We start from the raw sequence: 22,782 nt of genomic DNA, 5'->3' as shown, positions 1-22,782 counted from the left end.
CTATCATAATAAATCCGAAGACTACAAAGAATGTAATAATGGGGTAAAATAATAACGCTATTTAAAAGATAAAAACATCCTCAAAGAATTTTAAGTGCATGTACTAATAAAATTAAAGATTTGTATAATATACTAATCGAATCACGACTCGACAACCCGACACCACTGTCATCAATTCATCAGCATTTGAAAAGTGGAGGACATGTGAATCCGTATAAATACGAACATGTGGCTCTATGAATACTCCAAAACCACTTGGAGCCAAGATACGCCATGTTTTTAGAAAATATATATATATATACATATATTGTGTTCTACCTTGATTTCGGATTCGAATTAAAGTAGACATCGGAATGTTTTAGTTTGAACCTCCTAACATTTATAACGTTTGCTTGTTTTCTCAAAATTCCAGTATTTGTTCGGGATTTGACTATCTTTGAAAGTCTTTTCAACTTTGATCATGATATATCAGAATCGTAAATAAATTTATTCAAATATTAAAATATGAATCAAAGATAAGATAGATTAATTTCTTATAATATTATATAATAGCAAATTATTGAATGTTAAAAAAAGTGAATATGTAGGAGTGTGATATGTAATGAAATGAATGAGTGTGCATCCTTTTACATTATTAATTTGGGTGTGGGGGCTATGAAATAAAGACTACTATTATATATAAGTAGGAGCAATTGCGGCTAATAGTGCAGTCCCATAGGTTTTTGTGAGTGCAAAAATTCAAGAATAGTTTAACAAGCCAAAAGAGTAGGATGCCAAGCAACATGTATATTAATAAGTTTAGGTAATAAAGTATATGATTTAGGAAAAACTTTTGTCCGCATCAAAATTTAATTGAATTAAACTAATCATAAAGTAAATGTATCTTCTTCCGCTCACCCCCAATCCACCCACTCGCACCACCACACCAGCGCCTCCTCACCATCGGTCTCCTCCGCGCACATTGTCCTCCTCCTCCTCTACGGCCTCCTCTTTGCATTGCCTTTGTCCGCCTTCGCCTCCTCATCTGCGACGCCGCCTGTCTCCCCTCCTCCTCCTTATCTTCTCGCCCTCTTCCTCCTTCCCTCTTGGCGCCAGCACCAATCTCACTATTTTCTATATGTATATATATACACATTAAATATACATATACTTAAATATTTTACATTTAAATATATATTATATAATTTTAAAATATAATTTATATATTAAAATAATATTGGCAAGAACTGAAAAATCTAATAGTGTAAAAATAAGGATAAAAATATTGTTCTATAATTATAAAAATAAAGAAAATAGAATTGGAGCGTGTAATAGACCTCTGACTCCAAGGGGGTGTTTTGCTACATTTTTGAAATCACAGGAAAGTTTTTTCTTATTTTATTTTTTATAAGGGGTATTTTACCCATTTTTAAACACATGAGGGGCTAAATTACATTTTACCCATTCTAATAGTTGTGAAACTAGTAAGTGTTTGTTGGAGAAGTGGGCTTCGCTAAACTAGTAAGCATCGGATTCCTACTCATATTCGTATTCATACTCATACTCATATCCTACCCAATGAATAAGAGACCCTACTCTATCCTAAACTCATAAAATTAAATGAGTGGGTATACGTAGGGTCTGATACCCTAAAACATTTATGGATATGGTAATGGCTTAGTACCCTAAAATACATATGAGTATCGATATAGTCTAATACCAAAAAACGTTCATTTATCCATTATTTTAAAATTGGATTTGTAAACTTTTAGTAAATCAATCAACTAAATTTATTTAATATTTACAAAATAAATTATAATTATTTCATTACTTATTGCAATTTGGACGAAATATGCCAGAGCATTTCATATTGATTTCGTAATCATTCAAAATTAATTTTATGGTCAAATTAAGCATAACTTAACTTCACATGTAATAAATAAAACAAAATACGGACGGAATTTAATTTAGTTAAATTGGAGTAACATACGGAATAAATAAAATTTTTTAAGTCAAATTATTAAAAATTTATCAAATCAAAGCTGAATACAAATACAAATTAAAATGATACTTGAGAGATTTAAATGAAAGTTAGATTTATTATACTTAATTTATTTTTACCAACTCTTATGTCTTCATTCTTATTTCAACTTGGCTCGATTTCATAATCAATTAATATATTATTTGAACAAGTTTAAGATTCTTATTTAAAATAAACATTGGTATATATGATTTGGACAAAATCAAGTTTAATATTTAAATTTGAAAGATAATGAATTTGGAGGTATCTCTTAGGTATTTTGTACGAAATCACATATCACACTTTGTATCACTACACACAATCTCCTTAAGTGCTGCAATTAGAGAGTCCTACTCCATAACTATCCGCACCTTTCTCGTGCTCTTAGTACCTCTTTTCGCATTCACGTCACGCATTTCATTTCTACCCTTCCTATCCTATTAATGCATTTTTTGTCCTATACTTTACTATCTTTGCATAAATAATCCCATACTTTCTGAAATAGTATTTTTTGTTTCAATTCTAACGATTTCTTTTTGTCGGGGCATTAAAATTTCAACGAAATTGAAGTCACCAACTACATGAGGGGTGAAATTGACTGCAGCGGTTTAGATTTCACATAGCGTCGGACAGTTTTAACAAAAAAGAAAAAAGAAAGAAGAGAACTTCAAACAAATTGGTGATATGTGGAAGAGGAGAAGGGGTGAACCCTCCATCAATAATTTAAAACTTGGACCGTTTATTAATCAAAAGATTCAGTGAATTATGGATTACTGGTTAAACTGGTAAAAAATTAAAAAATTATATCATATATCAATGTTGAAATATTTAGTATACTTTAACATCAGTACCATCTACAATATCTTCAATACAATCATAAACTGGTAAAAAATTAAAAAAATTATATCATATATCAATGTTAAAATATTTAATATACTTTAACACTCTCATTGTATTTCGATTTGTAGTTTCAGTATTTTGTTTTGTGTTATGGAGATAAAGAGAGAAAAATAGAGATAAATAAGTGTATGTTGAAAATAGATGATATGTTTGGATTTGTGTTTTGGGGTAATTTAAAATATTTTAAAATAAGTGGTGTAGGTTTGATGTTGGGATTTGAGAGACAAAAATCACTGTTCATTGTCAAATTATATATATTTTTATATATAAATATGTATATATATAAATATTTTATGTTTAATATTGTATTTTTGGGAGACAAAAATTACTGTTTATTGTCAAATCATGTCTGTTTTATGTTATGTATATATATATATATATATATATAAATATTTATTGTCAAATCATGTCGATCATAACTTTCAACTTTCATAAACTAGCAAAATTTTTTATAAAGTTAGAATATCAATTTGGTAATTATATAACAAAAAAAGAAACATCATAAAAATTTAATAATCTAATTGTTACCTATCTTTCAACTTACAGTTGTAGAAAACATAAACCAATTTATTTAGCCTTTGATGCTCAAACTTGTTCCTCTTTTTGGTGTATATGCGTTTAAAAACTCTCCAATTTCTCTCGCATCCTGATGAGGTACTTATTTGATCGAGAATTTGAATTGTCAATTGTTGAAGATTGGGTGCATTTTAGCCAAACAATTTTCACCATTCGTCTATGTGAAAAATAAATAAATAAATAAATAAAGGAAAGAAATAATTAACTTAGAAAATGAGCAATTTACCCCATTGTAGAAAAAAAAACAGTAATTTACCTCCTTATGTTATTAGAAATAAAGCAAAATACCCTTCTGACAAGTTTCATGTATCACACGTGCCTTTTTATTTAATTTTTATTTAAAATTTAAAGTAATATTATGTCCTTATTTAATGATTGTTGGATCTTGATCAATCTAAGGTTCAAATTTAACTAATAAATCAACGGTGTAGATTCCATCTAATTTAAATTTAAGTTAATAAACATGAAAATGATATATTATATGTAATTAAATTCTATTTTCAAAAGAGTAAATTTTTCAATTTTGATAACACAAGAAATAAATTGCATATAAATAAAAGTAAGAAGTATAATAAATAGTGGGAAAGAAATGAAGAATGTGGGAAACAAATAGAAGTGGAATGAGTGTTGATGGTTCCACATTTTTCATCCTTTCTGCTTATAGCAAGAGACAGTAGTAACATAAAGTTAGTGTGCAGCCCTATCAATTATCATTCATTTATAGCTACAACTAACACTTCATCTTCATTTCTAGTTGTTACTATTTATATTAACATGTTACTATATGTCCTAATAATATGCTTTTATATTTTTAATGTACACTTTTTTTTTGGCCCATTTTTTCAATAATGACTTTCGGGGATTAAATTTAATTTAAAATTACGTTTTGGTAAAAAAAAAAAAAAGAAAAAAATTACAATTCTTTTAGGCTTTTATCCTTATTAATCTTAAGAGTGAAGTTAGTTTTGAAATTTAACTACAATTTTTTTATTTGCATAATAAATTTTAAACTCAACAGCTTAATTACACTTTTAAAAATTAATCATTACATAATTAATTCTCTCATAATCAATTACCACTTAATGACACATGCACCCGACCAGGCAAACTGGGCCATGTGCATGTTTTTTTTCAAATTATTTATAGGTTGCATTTGATTGATGTATTTGAAATTAACCTTAATAACAAATTTTTGGAATGCGTTCCGATGATTTTAAATTTAAAAATTATAATCCTTTAAATTTAATTTTGAATTATATTTTATTAGATATTTTGATTCTTTTTTAAATCGAGTCATTTAATATCTATTCTTTTTTTGCCTTTTTTTCTCGATTTTAAATCCATGAATTGAAATACACCCATATATAATTTGTATAGTTTGAGATATAAAAAATGTAGAAATGAGAGAAGAGAAACATGCGGGAGAGAAAAAAAATAATAATGTGGGAGAGAATTGAAATAAAAATATGAACCGTATTTTAAAAAAAGAAAAACATTTAATGATAGTTGTGTCAGGTCTCAGAGGAGACACATCATGTTTAGATTTGAATTTTATATAAAAGTTCAATGAATATTTATAATTTTATATTTTTAAAAATATAATACATGTCTAAATATGTTGAATTTTAATTGGTCGGCACTATATTCGACAGCTTTTGGAGGACGTTTTTGTAATATTCATAATTAGTAAATTAATTATAAATTGAAATTGAAATATAATAACACTTGAATGAAGAAAATTAGAAGTCAGTATAATTTTTGGGAGCAAATTATATTAATTAATTAAAATATTTTGAATAAAAATATAAATAAAGGGAGGGGGGGGGGGGGTTGGAGCACGTGGCTACCCACTGCCTCAGCCCCCTTCTCTTTTTAAAAGAACACACACAAACAAAATTCATACATATACACGTATACATACGTTTTCAAATTCGAACAGAAATAGGTATAGATATTTTGATTTTAATTATTATTAATTTATATTATTATATTATTTAATTAGTTTATTTATTAAATATAATTTATATTGACTGATATATTATTTAATCAAAAAAAATTATAAGTTGATTATTTAAATTAATCTCAAATTAAATATTATATTTGATATGAAAATATTATAATTAGTTAATTAAATTACTAAATTTTATTAAATTTAATTATTACTTAATTTCATCTGGCTTATTGACCGAGTACTTTATATACGTATCAGTGTTTAATTAAAGATAGCAAATTTACAGAAATATTCAGAAATTGTATTTAAGAAGTATTAGAAAATTTTATTTTGGAAATATTGTATTTATTAAAAGAAAATATGAGATTCTCGTAATAATTTAATTTAGGGATTAAGAATGATAGTTATAAAAATATGAGGAATTTGAGTAAATAAATTCTTATTAGTTAGTTGATAAATTAAATCATGAGAAGTTTAAAAAGGTTAGTTAGTTAGAAAATAACGGAACGAAAATTTGTATTTTGATAGAAAGAAAATATTAAAAGATTGTTGAAAATTGTACGAATAATCTTTAATATTCTATTTAGAAATTATAATATTATCGATATATGAATTATAACTCATTATAGTATTCGGAGATAAAGTGAGAGGACTGAACAATTGTCTCTTTAATATTATGGATGAGATGATAAATTTGCTAATAGTGGTGATGAGATTACGCGTTCATATATATACTCAGCACGGATTGTATTATATGCTTATTTACCTGTATAAATATTTTATTTTAAGTATGACATTTAAAGAAAATGTAGTCATAATACCTTGTAATTATCACCCCTCATTAATGTAATGCTTGGTAATTATTACAAATGATATGATTCTCACTCTTCAACTAATATTGATATAGTAATTTTGTGTAAAAAAGAAATCTTACCATATCATATACGACTCAAGTAAAACAAAATGCAATTTAAATTTGAATATAGATTGAAATCAAAGTCGGACTTGTGCTTCCGAATGCAGCGTGACCAATCAAAAAACAAACATAGATTATAAAATTGAAAAGAAATGAAAATAATCAATTTAGATATATTGTTATGAACACTGAATATTTACACTGTTATGTTTGAAAACAAAAAAAAAAAAAAAATTATTACAATTATTCGTATTTCAATTATTACAAGGGGACATTTTGGATTTAACGAGAAGATAGAGAGGTAGAGACTTAGCAATGATTTCAAAGTAACTGTTTGCAGACAGTCCCATCCTTCCTCAATCATGGAACCCATATTCATACAACTGGAATCAGAGATCCCCATTCCCCATTATATTTTTCTTTTTTTTTTCAAAAAAAATAAAATCGATAAGTTATTATTATTTAAATAAATTTTCGACAATGATAAGATTCAAACTCATAATCTTAAAGTTATGGGACTTTAATTTTGCTAGGCCTCATTAAACCGACTATCTTTTGTTCCTTTTTTGGTTGTTCATATGGTTGAATTTAATTAAATTTATTGTAACTATTCCAATTCAAAAAAATATAATTATCATAAAATAGTTTTTTGTCATCAAAATTCTATTGAGATTGTTTAATTTGATTACTATATTAACAATCAAATTCAACCTTCAATGACTCCAATTGTTATACACTAAACTTTACAATACACTTACATAAAATTATCAAAGTTATGGATTCCAAATTTCCAAACAATAAATTCCTTATAAGTCAAAAAAACAAAAATAATAAATTCTTTAAATTTATTTGAATAATTTTAACTTCAAGCGATTCGAAATTAAATTTTATTAAATATCGATAAATTTTAAATTCTTTTATTATGCAGTCATTTGTAAATTCTTTCCACCAAATCTTGGGATCGAATTCAAATTCAACGATCCAAATTCAAAATCCATAATAATATGACAAAACCCAATATGCCCCCACCTCCAAACCCCTCATATGAAAAGAACAAAACAAATAATTGCAAACCCAATACACACACTATAAAGCATTGAATTGTGAATAGAAATTAAACAAAAAAAAGAGTAAAAAACTAAATGAAGGGAAGAAGAATCTTGATGTCTTCATTGCTGTCATATATATAATAAAATTATTGTACAGTTGTTGATGATACAAAGGTTGATTCTGGACCACTCTTTTCCTTTTTTTGTACAGATTTCAACCCTTTTCTTTTCTTCTTTTTATTTACCCTATTTTCATAGGATAAATTATTACAACTCCAAATTCTTTTTTTTTTTTGTGGTATAAAAGTCTATGCCCTATACTACTACAACAACACCATCAATTGGGCCCAAATGCTTAGACAGAAGAAAATTTGAAAAAAAAAAAAAAGAAGTGGAAATTAAAATAATTTTTTTAAAAACAAAAAGAAAAAGAAAAAGAAAAAGAAAATAATTGAACATTACCCCACTTCCTCTCACCTCCCCATGTGATGATGGAGACCATATGCTTAGTCATCTGAATGCTCATTGGTGCTTGAGTGAAATCCCTTTTTTGCCCTTGACTCTATCCCGTAATAACTGACGTACCACTTCACGAATTTCCTCAGCCCTGCGGCTAAGTCCGTGGTGGGTTTGTACCCGAAGTCCCTGTACGCCAGGCTCACGTTAGCGTGGGTGAACGGGACGTCGCCGTTTCTGGGCATCTTGATCACGTGCTTCTTTGCTTTCACGTTCAGTAGGCTTTCTAAGATCCCCACCAGCTTTCCCACCGTGACGGGGGCGGTGTTGCCCAGGTTGTATACCCTCAGCTGCGCGGGTGCTCGCTTCTTTCCGCCGCTGCCGGTGCTTTTCTCCGCCGTGTCCAGCGCACCGAGGCATCCCTTCACGATGTCGTCAATGTACGTGAAGTCACGCGCCACCTCCTTGTCCTCCTGCGTCACGTAGACGTTTATTCCCTTCCCCTGGAGGATGTCTTTCGTGAAGAAGAAGTAGGCCATGTCGGGCCGGCCCCAGGGCCCATAGACCGTGAAAAATCTCAGCCCGGTTAGGGACAGACCATAGATGTGGTTGTAAGTGTGGGCGATCTCTTCGCCGGCTTTCTTTGTTGCGGCGTAGAGGCTGGCGGGCTGATCCGTGCGGTCGATCTCGGAAAAGGGAACTTGGGTGTTCAAGCCGTACACCGAGCTGGATGAAGCCCAGACGATGGCCGGCTGTGGGTCGGCTGATTTGGCTACTTCCAGGAGATTGACGAAGCCGGCTACATTCGAGCTGACATAAGAGAGTGGATTCTGCATGGCGTAGCGCACGCCGGCTTGCGCCGCCAGGTGAAGAACATGTGAAAAAGGCACGACGTCGAACAACTTGTTCAGCAATTCTGCGTCGTTGATATCTCCTTCAACAACGAAGATTTCGTGCTTGCTGAGAAGCTTCTGCCGGGCTCGTTTCAGCGAAGGATCGTAGTACGAATTGAAGTTGTCAAGGCCCAGAACGCCATCCCCGCGTTTCTTCAAGGCCAGGGAGCAATGCGAACCGACGAAGCCCGCGGCCCCAGTGACGAGAACTGAGAAGCCGTTGGGGCGGCGGGGAGTTGCCGAATGGCGGACCTGCTTCTCCCAGGCAGCGCCGCTGCCGTAGAAAGCGGAGGCCAAGAAGTGGTTGGTGGAGTGAATGTGGTGGTTGTCGGCGGAGGAGAGTGGTGGGTAATTGAGAGTGAAGAAGAAGATCAAGATCAAAGCAACAAGGAGAGTGACGCGGAAGAGGAGCTTGGAGGAGGCTTGGAGGAGCTTAGTACTGTTGACGCGGCGGATGTAGCTGTTGTACCGCTCGAGCTTGGTGGTCTTGCTGGTGTCCGGCGGTGACGCGCCGCCCATCACTGCATAGTACTGCATTCCCCGAATCTGGAACTGATCTATGAACAACTCTTGGATGATCTAAAAGTATTATTTCAAAATTTCTATAGTGTTTTCTGGTGTTTTTTCTTTTGAGGGTTGAGTGAGCGGATTTCTTTTGCACACCCTGAAATGTGAAGAGTGTAGATGACTGGGTTATAAAGAGAATTCACAGAAACATAGGGACCCACAATTGTAATTTTTATAATTTATATTTATTTTTAAAAAAAAACCCAATCAGCACCGTCAATGCCTTACTCTTTTTTATAATATTTTCTTAAAAAAATAATGAATTAGCTTTTTACAGGATTACATATGGAAAGAGGAGAAGGGGGGGATAGGAATGAGTAAATTAGAAATGGGCCCCATATCTTATAAAATATTATGAAATTGGCCCCCCTAGCATTAATGGTACGCGAAATGGCTTGCCAGTTAGAATGCGGTGTGCTTAGAAAAAATGGAAGGCATGTGAGTGAGTGAGAGAACAGTGTTTTTCTCTTGTGTTCAGACTTTGTTTGGACGACTACCAGTGGTTGTTGGTTAAGAATATATGAGTTTTGGGCCAATGGGGACATCACATTCATTGGATTTTTGATTTTCTTTTTTTTTTTTTTTGTGTGTGTGTGTCAATTATCATATTCAAAGTTTTAATTTGAATTGGTATTGATCTTTTTCTTTTAAATTGCAATTTTATAATTTATTTTGTATTGTATTTCAAGTATACACAATAATTTATATCGTTTTTTGTATATGCATGCTGTAATATTAATCTGCAGTAGAAGATTTATACTAATCTTGAGGGAAAGTTTTATTCGGAACCCAATTCGGTCGAAATTGAACCAGTTACATGACAAATGTAATACACTTGTTATGTGATTGATAACAATTCAAAGAATGTGACTGATCATATAATTGAGTAGTTTAAATTTGATTGGCTAAACTTGATTCAGGTAAGAATTTTCTTATCTTGAGTTTAAAATGAACCCTATAGTTGAGTAGTTTAAGTTTGCGCTCGAGTTTAGGTGCAATTATGTATAATTTGGATTCATTTTTTAGAGATCGTTATTGAAATTAAATTTTATCCGGACTAGATTTTGACAAATGTTATAATTTGTAATCCACGGCAATTACCTTTCACCTAATTACTCATTATATCTATTAAATGTTAATTTAATTCTTTCATTAACATTAAGAACAAGGTTGATTTTTAAATTTAATTACAATAATCCAACCACCATAATCTTATTTTAGAATTAATTATTCCAAAATCAAAATTCATAATCAATTATCCAACAAACTAGCCAGATTTTAGATTTCTTCTAAAAAATTAACACTAATAATTACAAATACTATATATAAGCGTACTCGATTATGTAATTTGTTAATTAAATTAATTATTTACCCGTGAACTATATATTAACCCTTAGGAAAAGCTTTCTCATGAATCTTGTACACCTTTTATCATTGATTTTAAAGAATAAAGTATAATTTTATATGTACTAATGAATACTTATTTGTAGTGCATTATTAAACTTAGGAAGTCGGCAAAAGTGTACATCTCTAATCCATTATGAAATTGGTATAATTTAATTCCACCAATTTCAATAATAATAATAATTATTATTATTATTATTATTATTATTATTTGGAAAAGAAATATAGGTATATATATGGACAAGAATATATTATAGTAATTAAAATTTTTGAAATTTCTGATATTGAGGTTGCGAATATAAAATAATTTATTTTGGATGGTTAGGTTGATAATAGTCATCAAGTGGGGAAATATGATGTCGATCTTGATTTTAGGATCTTATGTTGGTATAATTACTAATTTAAGATACAAAAAGATTTATTTAAGGAGACGATCATGACAAGTTTTGAAGAAATACAATAATTCTACTATAGTAAAGAAATAAATAAATTGAGAGAATTATTATTATTAAATAAAAAATAAATGGATGAAGCAATAAATGCAATTAATTGCAGTGCCTAGATTTGGATGTAGATTCATACAATATTATACAAATAAAATTCTCGTAAACTCCTCCTCGTTCACATGAAATGGATCCATCCACTAATATATATATATATATATATATATATAAGAATTTGACGTGGGATATATCTTATAAAGGTTATATCAGAATTTTCTAATAGTATAATTATAATTTTCAAATAACTTTGATTTACTTATTAATTCAAACTCTTTATGGGTCGATCCTCATGCATCTTAAAACCCTAATATGAATGGACTCATCTGATCATTTTTTGTATTTGTGGTTCATATGAAATCACACAATTGTGTAAAAATTTACAAACCATGCAGCGCGTATAACTTTTGTAACCCTAGTATATATTACAACCTTCACTTATATATTTACTTACGATCTATCCAATTTAAACATCGGATGGTTAATTATTACTTAGGCCTTCCCGATGTAGTTTTGATGGTCATAGTTTATTTTGTAGGTTTTACAGCTGAGAGAATCGAATCCTATCTTGTTCGTTGAGGTTAATAATCAGTACCCAAATTTATGCTTAAAGACCTCAACTCGATTTTTCCGTGCAATAGAATTATAATAATAATAACAATAAAAAGGTTTTGTGCAGATTGTCTGAGGTGTTAACTGGTGAAAGAAGAGAGGAAATAGAGGGATTTTCACATGGCCTCATTCTCAAAATCTTGATAGTGTTGATTAAATGGTCAACAGGGTTTTCAAACTAATCAGATATTCCTTATAAATAATTAATGTTTTTTTTATTATCTATCTATATATATTATTATTATTATTAAATGATGAGTGACATTTTCTCAATCACCGACAAACTGTTGATATATATATATATATATATATTATTTAATTTCAATTATAGTAATTTAAATCAGTAGAACAGCGTAGCAGAATTTGGAGCAGATCCTATATATTAATTATTAATTAAAAAGTTGGTTTTCTTTTCAAAAGAATAAAAACTTGGTTTTGTCAGTTGCCTTCATATTTCCGCGGGACTTCTCTAGGAAGCTTGTGTGTATATGTATTGGTATTACATTTACATTATTATTTTTTTATATAAATTATTTTTATTTTGTAAAAAAATTATACATACGCTTATAAAAAACATTCATGTTATACAATCTGCTCCTATTTTTAGAAAAATTACATATACAGCCCCCAAAAATAAAACTAAGGCAAAAATTGTTAAATATTTTCTTACGTTATAATTAATGACTACGACTTAAAAATTACAGTAATTAATACTATCATCCACTGTTAAATAAAACTAAGGCAAAAACTCGAGGTACAGTTAATCAGTATTTGTCATGATTTTAACCATAATCAAAATATTTATCATAATTTTATGCATACATATATTATAATTATAAAAATAACAAAAAACTAAAAGAATTATACTTACGATGCAAATTAATTTTTAAATAAAATATAAATTAAAATTATATATATTAATTAATGATAATTTTATAGAGAATAATACGCTCTAAATGACTGTTCCAAGAACTTGACAAAGTTTATAATTTTCCGTTAGAGGAAAATAATTACAGTTGCCGACACTTTAATTAGCTCAAATCGCATGGAAGAGACCGTTTGTCAAATATAATTAATAAATTATGGAACTCCCCCTAACTTTTCAATGAATTCAAAGACTTGATTACTATGTTAATAAATACAAATTAATTATTGGGTAAATTATATCTACTTTATTCAGATTTGACATAATTACAAAAATTAAATAATTTTTCATTGTTTGAAAAATTACAAATACTCTCGTCTTCTTTAAAATGAAATATAATTATGTAGTCTTGGAAGGTGAGGTTAAAATTAAACTTTACTATCACTGAGTTTTTGGGGGGGAAAATATTTAATTGAAAAATGTAAAAAAAAAATAACAATAAAATTAGACAAAGTAAATAACCTGTAGAGCATATTAGTCCATGAAATATATTTTAAAAAATTCTAAAAAATATGTAAAATTATAATTTACGTGTATTTGATCAATACACTATAAAAATTGAATAAAAATCTGACGAAAGTTAACGAAAGTGATATGTTGTTAAAAATCAATAAAATATTTATAATTTTCTAAATAATAAGAAGAAGGTTAAAAATCAATAAAGTATGTATGTAAGACAAGGAAATAATCATTGAAGATGAAGAAATTTGGAGGTCGATTATGACAGGACGACATGAAGTGAGTTTCTTGCAAGAGTTACTACATTGATGCCACGTTCTTACGTTCATGGTGGTAGTTAAATAGTCTTAAAGCCCAATATACCATTTGTCATGAATTTACTTCCCTGTTTACATACACTACGTCATATTCATTTGTCATGAACTACCATAAGTCCGTGCCATTCATAATAATAATAATAGTAGTAATTGATGACTACTGAATTTGAGTCGCAACACAAATGTAAAAAGACCTTTAAAGAAATTTTAAAATTAATGGGGGACTAATCTGTGAAACCCTTGTATGATGTTACTGATTAGTTCTTCTAGGTATGTGACTGGAACTTCTGTTTGGAGTTTTAATGGAATATTTCCAACATCTTCCATTGAGTCTGATTTAAGCCGAAGTTATTGATGACCTAAGAATCCTTGTCAAATGGGATCCACTTGATTTTCTCGAGCTGGATGATTGGGATGGCATACAATAGTGAGTGTTAGGCTTGCTGGTGCCCCTCAGTTAAAACCAACTGATGCTAAATCCGCAAAGCTCGATCTTAATGTATTTAATGCATACTTGTAAAATGAAACCTCTATTTATAGAAACTTATGTGTCAGAATCCGACAACGTGTTAACCAGGTAGCCACTGAATATGAATTGAGATCCACATTTAGCAATTCAAATAGTTGGGTCAGACGAATCAAAACTGGCCTGCTCAAAAAAAGACACAAATCTCTGTCCAATTTAGTACTTTTCATATATTTGAAGGGCAATTTTATCCATGCAAATCTTGATTAGTAATACATATATGATGGTAACCTAATGACAATAATTATTTATTATCATTACAGATATATCACTAATTATCCATAATGATAATTTTATGTACAACTATCATCACTAATTAATAAGTACATAGTGACGATACTAAATATTTTTTTGTCACTTAATATATAATTTTAGATAAAACTTAAAATTATTATATGATAACTTTGCCGCTGATATTATATTTTCTCATAATGAGCAAAAATCCTAAGACGAAATTTTTACTTATCTCAAACACCATAATTTTGTAAATATATATCATACTTCTACCCAAATTTTAAAATATTCAAACAAAATAAGAAAAATAAATAAATAAATCATGAATTCCTAGCAAATATTTTGCTTCTTATTGTGGATAAAATTTTAAAAAATATCACATGTAAATGAAGTCATATGGGACCCTAAATCATATAAAAGTCATGTAATGTTACATCATATAAATAGATAGATAGAGAGAGGATGCCAAACACAAAAGGTAGAATAAAGGAAGCTTCCCTTCCCCTTTACATATCATAGTTTGTAAATGTTATCACATGGGGAGAGGGAGAAATGCACCTTTCCAATTAATTCTTGCTTTATGTCACCATTTCAATATATACATAAATTTAAATACATATATATATATACATATTAATAGTTGTGGTACACTCTTTGTGTGTATAAAATATAATAAAAATACACATACGACTTGTATAATTATATAACATTAATCAAATACAAAATTATAATTTTTTTTACTGCATACGAGATATTAAATAAGTAGACGTATAATTGCCTCATCTTTAGTACACTATGTCAAGAATCAATTTTCAACTCTACCGTTATTAATTAATAAATCGTAGCGTTTCTTGAAATTTATTTAATTTAATATATATATATATATATATACATATAACCAATGTCTTTTCATAATTAACTATAATGAAAAGAACCCCACAATTGTTGGTAAATTTTCACAATGTCCTGACATAAAACTAACCTATATGTTGTCCCCTTCCTATCCAAATGAATTTTCATTCAAAGATGTGTCTGTTCTTATGATTGAAGTTACTTCAATTTTCAATGTACTTGTCTGAGAGTGTGGAGATTTTGGTTGCAAAAATTAACTTAGGACTTCTGTGGGCTCATATGTCTGCTGTGGACAACATTTGACTCATCAACTATTTCTTGGTATGAAATTTAAAACTAGAGCAAAATTAAATGTTATTTTATAAATTAAATGTATATTATTTTTGTGGTTGAGCATACACATTACCAATTTGAGGGAGCTTAATTCTCAACGGGCTTATAAACTTTTCGAAACATCTTATAAATTTTTTTTAATATTTAATTATAAAAACGTACTTATGATTTGTTAGTATTATACTTTACCATTTGCAATTGATGTTTTTCCCTGAAAGTAAAATTACCTATTTTTATGATTTTAAAATCTAATAGTTTGATGGCTTTTTCGGTCTTTATTACAATATGAACAACTTATTATGTCAAACATTCTATCATTTTATAAGTTCTGACATCTTATTTATCCGAACGCTTTAAGAGCTATGTAAGTTGTAAGAGTTTATAAGATGTTTCAAACAAGCTTAGTCAAACGCCCACTGAGTTCGTTTTGTACGGATAATCTATGAACCTTTTTATTGCATGTATTTATTCCATAGTTTCATATTATTTGCAAACGAGAAATTTGAATGACTTATGAAAGCCACAATATCTTCTTTCTGAACTGAAAGTTTTTTTAAAAAACAAATACATGAGGCTCATAAAATTACAACAAACAATACTTTTTGCAATGGGACATTATTTACGTCACATCAATGGATTAAACTTGTGTCGTGTAACACCACATATATCGGACTAATTTTATTTTATTTTTCCTGAAATTCCTTCTCTAGATCTTTGCCATGGCCACACAATTATCACATGGCACGTTGAATTACAATAGCTAAAGGACAAAAAATATCAAAAGAAAAAGTAATCGACTTTTTTTGTAATTATGGGACCTAGTTTACAACGACATTCTCTAAAATGCATTTCAAAAAATAAATTTTTATATTAAGACATGAAAAATAAAATTTCAAAATAATTCATACATATAAACTTGGCCTATTAATGCACCGAAAAATATATCAACCATCCTCCATAATAAAACACAAAATAAAATATAAATATTATATATAAGTTGACAATGACATGTTATATATATATGTAAAAAATGAAACTGAGAAATGTTAGGCACAACAAGTTTTAGGGTAGGATGAAACTCAAAATGTTTGGCCCTACATCTTTAGGGCATATGTCCGTGTGGAGCCACATACTTTGACTTTGTGTTTTCTCATTAATCAATTCCTCAAATATAAATACCCCCCAAAAAATTATATTTTTAAATACCTAGAAGAGTATCTTGAAATTAGAAAATTTTATTTAGAAATTCCCGCGCTAGAAAAAAAAGAAGAATTATTGGCTACAATTTTAATAGTTATAATGGGCTAAAAATCATGGTAAATAATTTTTATTGACCACGATTAAATAAAATCGATGCACAAACATAGATTTTCCACCAAGAAAAAGTAATTTATCATGGCTAAATATTTTAGCCACCCTCACAGATACCACAACCAACAATCATTGCATAGTCGGGATCAACGACTATTTGCTACGATTATTTTATTTCTAACCATGGTGGTCATGGTTAAACATTGTATTTTTTATAGTGTCAAATCCCAAAAAACACCCTCCTCCAATGGCTGATGCAACCAGAGATGTCGAGACTTCAATGAGTTGTTAATCCAATGGTAAGCAATTGAATCATTTAAGACGGATTCTTACAAGATAAATAGGGTTTCAAAACTTTAGCGCCACAATTATCGGAAAGGGTTTAATTGTTTCGCTCTCATCCCAAATAATATTGGTCACATCTCTGACGTGGGACGAAAATACCCATAGTAGAAATAAAAGAAAAAGAAAAAGTGATCAAAACGACAACGTGAATTAAAGTAATGCTTCTAAATACGAAACAATGAATTTTTGAATAATTGATTGAAAGGTGTTGATTTATGGTATTTAATCACGTAAATTAATACGTACAGATACGTATTAAAATGTTCTTGAATATATGATCAAGTGTGAATGAGTCGTAGTTTGTTCAACGTTGGAGTATGAGGGAACTTGTTTTCTTATAGGTGAGACTTGAAAATATATAATTGTAAATACCATGTCACATCATCCCTAAATTTTATATATTTTAATCCAAAACCAATAATTTCCTATAAAACCAGTTAAGAGAAAAAAAAATCTAAATTACTTTGAGGATAATTAAAAATAGGGATATCAAACTCTCTTCCCCTGAGATTTGGTGTAATTACACGTAAATCTCCTGTGGTTTGAAAAATTATATTTAACATCCCTGAAATTTGCTTCCGTCTAACAAATAAGACTCCCCGTTAATTAAAATTCACTGCATTTGTTGATATTAACCAAAAAAAAAAAAAAACTGATGAAAATTTATATATACCCTTGATTGAATTAAAATTGACTTATTGCAGGTCAAAACAAATATTTTTTTTCGAACTAAACTATTCATATAACGGCGAAGATATACAATATCACATGTATTAACATGTGAGACGTATGAGGATAATTTGATTATAAAAAAAAATTATTCGACCTGATATAAGTAAGTAATAAGTCAATCGAGAGTAAATATAAATTTTTTTTTTTTTTTTACTAGCGTTAGCAATTCCAGCAAATTTCGACTAATGGATGAATTTATTTAAAAGACAGAAACAAACCTCGAAAGTGTTAGATGTAATTTCTCAAATTACATGGGATATATGTATAATTACACCAAATTTCAGGGGAGGAAGTGTAGTTATTCCTTAAAAATAATAATTTTTTCCACTTAAAAAGAGTAGAATATTTATTTTTTTAAAGGAATAATTACACTCCCCTTCTCTGAAGTTTGGTATATTACACATAGATTCCCTATGGTTTGAAAAATTACATCTAACACCCTTGATGTTTACTTCTATCTAACAAATAAGTCCTCCCGTTAGTCAAAATTCACTCAAGTTGTTGATATAAACAAAAAAAAATTAATGAAAATTAATATTTACCCCTGATTGATATAAAACTGACTTATTGCAAGTCAAATAATTTTTTTGGACTAAATTACCCTTATAACTGTCAAGATATACTTCCTCCTATGCATTAATGCATGAAGATATATGAAGGTACTTTAGTTATAAAAATATTTTTTTAACCTGTTATAAGTCAGGTAATAAGTTAATTGGGGTTAAAATATAAAAAAAAATTCAATTTTTTAGTAATATTTTTGAATTCGGTATTTTTGAGTAGCGAATGGACTTATTTATTAGTCAAAAATAAATTTTAAAAATACTATATATAATTTTTTAAATCATAAGATATTTATGTATAATAACACTAAAACCCAAATGGAGTGTAATTGTTCTTTTAAAAAAAAAACAAAAAAGAGAGAAACGCCGTTTTCAGTGAGAAAAAGACGTGAAGCGACTGCCAAGTTTGTCTCCGTCAGGCGCGTACAAGCACGCGCCAAAATGTCGGCAGGCCCGCAGTCTCTATCCAAATCTCCTCTGCCTGCCATCCTGTTGCAATTTCAGCATGCATTGGGGGGTAAAGTCGTCTTTGGACATTGCTGCGACGCTTATCCAGCGCGGTTTTCACAAGTCGGACGCCGACACGCTCCCAGTCTCAGCCCCCGTACGAATTAAAGCGTGTTTGTTAGAACTTCCTTACCGTGCTTATCACACTTTCATTGAACGCGTGGGATTTTTTTTTTATTTTTTTTATTTTAAATGAAAGTGATAAATTATTGTTTTTTATTAAAATAATTGGATTATGATTATCACGAGGAAAATTGATAATTAATCAAATCTTAATAGTTTTTGCCATATAATTAATATTTATTATCATTTTAGCTATAATAAAAATATTTGTTTCATAATTTTTAATCATGACTAATATTTTTTACTTCACTTACAAAAATAATGGCTATTAAACAATTGCGGTTAGTTGGTATTTAACATGACCTTTTACTTTTAACCATGATAATTAATTATAACAAAAAGGTATATTTCTTGGGACACAATGTGTACGATTGTGTTCTTGATAAGTTAATTTTGACTATTTTGTATGTACTTCCGAATAATTTAAAATGAAGTACATTATTAATTATAAAAAGTATATAAAATGAGTACATTATCCATAGCCTATTTCCCTGAAGAAGTTGCTCGCAAATAAATTGGATGGAACATTCTGTACATATATACATACATATATATATATATATATGTATTGGTAGGGACTGCAATGAATTGACCATCCAACCATATATTAATTTTAATTTGAATTTTTAATTCAATTTCTTAACTAAAGAAGCAAATTGAATTGAATTGTTTTGACCCTCCATGTTATTGCTCTTTCATTTATTAATATAAGGGTTTCTATTTTATCTTTGATAATCATAAAATTAAAAAAAAATTTAAGTAGAAGATTTTATTTTTATTTTCTTTTGGCTAAAGGTAAATTGCATTAGAAGTAAAGATAATGATAAAAATGAAATCATTTCATAAAAGATTCTTGAATTTGAATTCCACTTACGGGCAGACGTTTTTTTTTTTATTTTTACAGTAATTGATCACTTCTAAAAAATAAAAAAAAAAAGAGCTAATTTATTCACTATTATAATGGATTTCAAATCTCCGATGATCCTATTCACAAGTTTAAAATTTTCAATTCAAATACAACCACGAATGAAATATTAAAATGAACTCAAGTAATTATATAAATTGAAAAAAAAAATGAAAGACAAAATTATGGATCATCAATTAAACTTTATGTTACTATATATAATCTAAAACCAATGTGCAATACAAGTTGTTCTTCAAACTCAAAACATTAAAGACTATGATGAAAATATCCCAACAAACTAAATAAATGTCAATCATTGTTTTGACCATGTAAAATCCTTCTCTATTCAATGAACTATATAGGGATGTGTTGAATTAAAATATATATTTTATTACTATTCAAGATATCTAAAATTGTATAATAATTTTAGTCATTAAAATTCTTTCAAGATTTAAAAAAACTAAATTAACAATATTGATTTAGGGAATCATGCAAAATATTAATATTTCTTATGAATTTTGTAATTTATTTTCCTCTAAAGTTGATCTCTTTAGAAAAGCTGGCTTTACTCATTGCTTCACAAGCACTACAAAAACTTTTGTAATCTTTGGCTAACTTTTGTTTTTGGATTTAATGGAATAAAGTTGATCTTGATTTCATAATTGCAGGTGTGAAAAATCAATTCTTTTTTTCCTATTTCAATTGGTTGAATAATAACAAGGTGAATTTTTACATCAAGTGTTTATCATGTTTGAGGGGTTATAGAAATGATTTTATTCCACTTAATATATATTCTATTCATGCACATTTAAAATTAATAAAAATTATCTAGAAAGTGTCGGTGTAGATCATTAATTTATTTTATTTTTGTTTTTTATATAATTAAATAAATACAATAAAAAAATTAAATTATGCACAGGTACAGAGTGTGCTAGTTTATATCATTCAAGATTCAATTCTTGTGGAAATAAATTCACATAAAAATTAAAGGTATTCTCTATTATTGGCTGTTCCACACACACACTTTCACAAAAAGAGTTAGTACTATTAACAAGAAGGGAATTTCTTCTACACCAAAGTATAATGCAAAGCCCATAGTTCAAATATAGCCAAGTTGGTGTTGATTGGAGATGTCACATTTTGCGTCTATTTGCAAATGGTATCCCATACCCTCCACCCCCTAACCCCCCCCCCCCCCCCCCACATGGGCAACCCTTAATCAGTCCACAAAATTGAGATGGTTGATTGAAGTGAATGGGACTTTCATTTTATGCCAAAGGACCCACTCACATGCCAAACCCTTATTACTCACCAAACTTTATTTCATCTTTCCAATGTCACATTATAAACTTGCCCATACATATAGGGAATTTGGACATTTGGGCACATGCCCTACATTGAAAGGACCTCCTCTAAAAAATATCATAGCGGTGGAGTTGGGAAGTTGTAATCAATTTATTTAATGAGAATTTAGGTATGTGTTTGTGTTATTTATCAATAAATAGATTATTATGGTCATATTCAATTATTGCTGATTATAGTCATGTGTATTATTATTATGATGATGATGAAAATATAAATATCCATCTTTTTTCTGTTTAAAAACTCTTTTTTTATAGTTGTTGATACATATATAAAAATGAGAAGTCTAAGTCAAGTGGTTGCCAACGATCACCAGGGATGTGGGTGGTGATTGGGTGTTACAATTCAACATAAAAATTTGTCGGGGTGGTTGCTTATTTTAGACCACTAATCGATTAATCACAAAGTCAAAAAAATTTAAGAATCTAATCATAGTACAATAAATAATATTGTTGCTACAATTTCAAATCAAAACACAAACATCGCGTCATGTTTGCATATGCAAGCGTGTGTTTATTTATTTATTTATTTTATTTCTTAGTACATCGTTGTTAAACAATGTGTGCACGAAAACTGCACACTTGCATTCATATCAGCTTTCTTTGCGCTAATAACAAGTGAAGATCATCATCAGACAACAGCATTAACTGCAATTTGCATAGTTAAACATAAACTAATAAGTTTGTTTTAACAGAAAACAAGAGCTAATGAGGCAAGAAAACATGATCCAGGAATTAAGGACTAAAGAGGTTGATGAAGTGATGATGTTCCAAATAGCCCTCTGCAGAGAACTACGATAATGGATCTGAAGTGATGAAATGATCATTTAAGAAGTAGAGAATTTGAAGGAACGGGAGACAACCTTATTAATGAACAGTGAACTTAGTTATATTGGGAAGCACAGCTCACATGCAACCAGATTGCAAGAGCCCATATTTCAAACACTGAACATCCTAGCATCCTTAAAGGCCACAAAACTTCTCTTTGATCCAAAGCAAATAAAAAATATGAAATATCTTAAGATGGGAGAAAAGGTTTCTTTTTTTATTTTTTGATCTGATATTGAAGTTTCTAGACAGAAAAGGTGGGATGAACACAAGTGAAGTTTCCGGATCCAAAAGAAGATCAGATTACTTCTGAAAGAACCAATGTCCTTAATGATGCTAAACATCATCATCTCAAGAGTTTTACCTCATCTTTTACAAGACAAAGGACATGAATAGGAAGTGGTCATCAAATGATAAGAGGCAAAATAACATGATTCACAAGGAATAATAATGCTTTAGCAAGAGATTTGATATATTAAAGTTTACTATTCGAGTTAGTAATTTGAGCAGTGTTGCAAATCAAGTAGTCTAATGACGAGTTCCATACCCGAGAATGTGAGCATGCTCTATAATTGAGCATGGACTTTCCAAATGCTCAGGCCTGTCTACTGTCGAGCAATCAATTCTGGCACTAAAAAA

General features: G+C 29.3%; 1 protein-coding gene across 1 annotated transcript; it reads right to left on the bottom strand.

Annotated features, from left to right (window-relative positions):
* Nucleotides 1-7,811: 7,811 nt before the first annotated feature.
* Nucleotides 7,812-9,394, bottom strand: GAE6 (UDP-D-glucuronate 4-epimerase 6). Its single transcript, XM_011085911.3, has one exon. It carries the CDS (start codon nt 9,275-9,277, stop codon nt 7,898-7,900), a length of 1,380 nt encoding a protein of 459 aa, XP_011084213.1. The 5' UTR covers nt 9,278-9,394; the 3' UTR covers nt 7,812-7,897.
* Between the last annotated feature and the right edge of the window lie 13,388 nt (nt 9,395-22,782).

The sequence above is a fragment of the Sesamum indicum genome, linkage group LG7, assembly GCF_026168435.1.
Source record: "Sesamum indicum cultivar Baizhima isolate 11 linkage group LG7, ASM2616843v1, whole genome shotgun sequence".
NCBI classification, from domain to species: Eukaryota; Viridiplantae; Streptophyta; class Magnoliopsida; order Lamiales; family Pedaliaceae; genus Sesamum; species Sesamum indicum.
Note: the sequence above shows the minus strand (reverse complement) of the source record. Positions and strands in the feature narration are given on the sequence as shown.